This window comes from Populus euphratica, unplaced genomic scaffold (assembly GCF_000495115.2).
Source record: "Populus euphratica unplaced genomic scaffold, PopEup_1.0 scaffold235.1, whole genome shotgun sequence".
Taxonomy (NCBI): domain Eukaryota; kingdom Viridiplantae; phylum Streptophyta; class Magnoliopsida; order Malpighiales; family Salicaceae; genus Populus; species Populus euphratica.
Window position 1 is genome coordinate 88,339 of NW_011500117.1, and position 3,982 is coordinate 92,320.

General features: G+C 36.4%; 1 protein-coding gene across 1 annotated transcript; it reads right to left on the reverse strand.

Annotated features, from left to right (window-relative positions):
• Positions 1-336: 336 nt before the first annotated feature.
• Positions 337-941, reverse strand: LOC105109990 (uncharacterized). Its single transcript, XM_011004879.1, has 2 exons — positions 784-941; positions 337-691 (listed from the first exon to the last, which is right to left on the reverse strand). Exons 1-2 carry the CDS (start codon positions 939-941, stop codon positions 337-339), a joined length of 513 nt encoding a protein of 170 aa, XP_011003181.1.
• Between the last annotated feature and the right edge of the window lie 3,041 nt (positions 942-3,982).

Below are 3,982 nucleotides of genomic sequence, written 5' to 3' on the forward strand. Positions count from 1 at the left end.
CCAGTTGACTTCTTTGGCAAAACTGAATCTGTGATGTTTGCTAAGGACACAACTCTCACAGACTTCTTCTGGATGATCAATATGAGGTATACCTTTGACCATCTTCTTGCTTCCTAGCATCTTCAGACTTGTGAAATTCAGATGTCCAAGCCTCAGGTGCCAAAGTCATTCTTCACTGTTGGTGATGACACTCAAACACTTTGCTGTATCATATTGGATGTTTAACGAAAACATCCTATTCTTGAATATTTTCATATAGGCAATTAATCTCCCATTGTAGTTTGTAATTGTCAGATGACAATTCTTCATAAAAAGTGTATACCCTTTCTCCAAAAGTTAACCTATGCTCACCAAGTTCTGCTTTATGGCTGGGACATAGTAGACATCAGCGATGTAGCTATGATCGCCATTCTTCAACTTGATTGGGATATTGCCTTTAACTTTGAATGGAACTTTTGAGGTATCTCTAAAAGTGACTAGACCTTGTATGGCCTCATCTAGATCACCAAATAGATCTTGTTGGCCACACATATGATTGCTGGCTCTAGAATCAAGATACCAAATATTCCCTTGATTCTCACCATGTCCTTGTTGGACAAATAATGTAGCCAGTCCTCTACTATTGGCATCATTTTCTGTATAGTTGACTTGCTCACGTATCTCTAATGGAGCTTTCTTTTGACATTCAGTGCTGTAGTGCCCAAATTAATTGTAATTATAACATTGAATATTTCTCTTATCACGGTTATTGTAACCGCCTCCTCTTCCTCTAGGAGTGAATGCTTGTTATCCTCGACCTTCTCTGATGGTGTTTCTACCACCTCTTCCTCTAGAACCTGTATTCCAAGAAGCTTTGTCTTGAAATCACTGAAATCCTCTTCGTGTTTGTTGACTTCTTCCTCGAGTGGTATATCCACCTGTTGAAGTCTCCCCTTGCTCATATCTGTCTTTAAGAGATAACTTTGCTTGTAAGGCATGCTCAATTACCTTATCTCCATTTCTTTTTACATTCTTTTGCTCATGAGCTTGCAAAGAACTCATAAGCTTATCCACTGTCAACTTGTCCACTTCTTTGGACTCTTCAATAGCGACAACAACAAAATTAAATTTTGGATCTAGGGATCTTAAAATTTTCTTAGTAATTCGAGCATCTGTGAGGGCTTCTCCATTTCTTCTCATCTGATTGACTATCACCATAATTCTTGTGTGATAATCAGAAATAGATTTTGAGGACTTTATTTGTAATAATTCAAATTCACATCATAAAGATTGAAGATGAATCTTCTTGATTCTGTCAGCACCTTTGTATTTTTATTGGAGAGCCTCTCATATTTCTTTTGATGTTTCTACGGAAGAAATGATCTCAAATGTGGCTTCATCAAGACCTTGATAAATGATGGTTTTTGCTTTGTTGTCATTTTTTCTATTGGCTTTGAGGACTTGTTTATGTGCCTCTTGTAGAGCATCTTCTGATTCTTTGGACTCTAGTTCGTCATAACCATATTGCACAATGTCTATACACTCTTATGAACCAAGGAATGCCTTCATTCTGATGCACCAACTATCATAGTTGTCTTTGGTCAGCTTCAGGATGAGTGTTTGTGTATTTTCTATAGTCATTTTGCTCTTAGAATGACTATAACTCTTTCTGTGAGTTGAATTTGGCCAAACGAACATTGTAGATCGATCCAGAATGGTCCAAATAGTAGGGAAATGGTTTGACTTTGTAGAAAATGGGTCAGAAATGGGGTGAACCAGTCAAAAAACCAATTCTATACGTCGGGCGATTCGCTGGGTTGAACCGGGAATATTCTGTCAGCTCGGCTCATGGCTCGGCTGATGATCAGCTTTGCAGCTCAACTCGGCTTGAATATGGCGTACGTGTGGCTCAGTCGTCTTAACCTCTGGCGCGCGTGGGCTTCTGTGCAGAATCTTTAGGCGGCGCGTGTGGGCTACCTCGGACTCTGATGAGGCTAATTTTTACACCAGTGAGTTCGTATGGATGAGCTCTACACTGTGGAATAATCAAAACTTGTTTTTGACAACTTTGAAAATTCAGGTATATCCCAAAATACCTCTGTTTTCTAACGGACGGGGCTCTGATACCAATTGTTGGTGGGAGAAACCACTAGTGGTGGTTTTGAAACACTCAGAGGGGATAAAACACACTCTTTATTTCAAGAACAAAAGCTTATAAGAATTAAATAAAAGCTTTGAATACACACCCTCTCTCTTTCTCTCTATGTTTCTCTCAAATCTCTCCACATATAATAACATAAACTCTGCTACCTATTTATACACGAATTCAAAATAAGAAAATTCAACCTTGAAGTGTGAAAGCGGTTGTGGCCGACGGTGTGAAAGCGACTAGCTGCTAATGGCTGGCGGCTGGGCGGTAACAGCTGGTAATTACCTTCCTTGACCTTCTAGATTGAGTTTACCTCAACATTGGCAAGACATTATGAAAGATTAGCCAGATAAAGAAATTAATCTTTTTTGGTACTTGCAGCTTCCATATCCAATTCCAACAACTATCAGAGCATAACTCTTTCTCCATTGTAAGAAACCTCTTTCTCCATTGTAAGAAACCAAAGATACGCTAATTTAGAATCATATATACCTAATAGATTTCATGCCCAGCAAACCCTATCAGCTCAAGTAGCATTTTGAGAGAAGGTGTGGATATAATTCTAAGTTTGATATGATATGGAATAACTGTAGTCAATATATCAAAAACCCAGGAGCCTTCACGCCAGATATCCTCCACATATAAATCTCTATCTATGATATTCACTACATCAATAAGCGAACCAAGACAACCTTCCTCAAGCCACAGGTCAAATATCGCCCTTTCCAACTCTGTACATAAATCCATGTCTTAGTTATTGGAATGCCTGCAATATAGAACGACAAGTATATGAGGCAAGTTGAGGAGTAATAGTCAACTGGAAGAGGATTTGTTTTAGTAAATATGCATGCCTCTAAATTGAAACCCTAGATTTATGAGGACTATTAAAAATATGCCAAGCTTGATTCCCAAGTAATGCCATATTTGTCAATGATCTTGAATCCCTCACACCAAGCGATAGAGTCCCATTTCACCTAATGAATACCACGATCAGAATCTGTATTTCCCCAAATAAAGTTCCTTTCCACTTTGTTAATGCCAACACAAACACTCTACAGGAGCCAATAATTCTGCTTTGGATAAATAAGAATTGCAGAGATAACTCAGCTAACACAGGTCTTTCTCTTCCCGCTTTATTAAGAAGTTTTTCCTTTCATGAGACCAACCGCTTTAGCTAATGACATAATATTGAATAGAATGAGTGTGGACATAGTGTGAATTGGGTTTCATGCTTGTTGCATACATGATAAAAGTGAAGGACTAAATGGGATCTTAAATGGATAGTGGTATAAATGTGGCTCGAGGAATAGTAAGACATGACTTTAGCGTTGGAAGCAGAAGGTAGACATAGGCTCTTTGATAAGTGGTGAGCTCTGGATGACATTGTAATGCTTAGATGGCTACAATTACATTTGGAATGTTAAAGATGCTCTTATTAGAGGAGTTTGAATGTGAATAGAACTTTCATATGAGGAGGAGATTTATTATATAACTGTAGATATGATTTTGATCACCAGAAATTAAATAAATAAATATGTATAAATATTTAATATTATTAAAACATATTATTGAGTATAATTTTTATTTAAAATATTCTTATAAAAAATCATCTAATTCTTTTCTTGAATTTAATATAACTTGATTTATTTGTGAAATCAAGCTATAATTTATATTCTATAAGAACATGAATTTAAACATGTATTTCAAAACAAGATTTGATTATTTGAAGAGTATTTTTAATTTGTCTTCAAAATATTATTAAAAAACTCTTATAGAATGTTTATATTTGATGCAACAGAGCTTAATTTATTATAGTCTTTAAACGTAAATGAATGAGACTTTGATGGCTTTTGA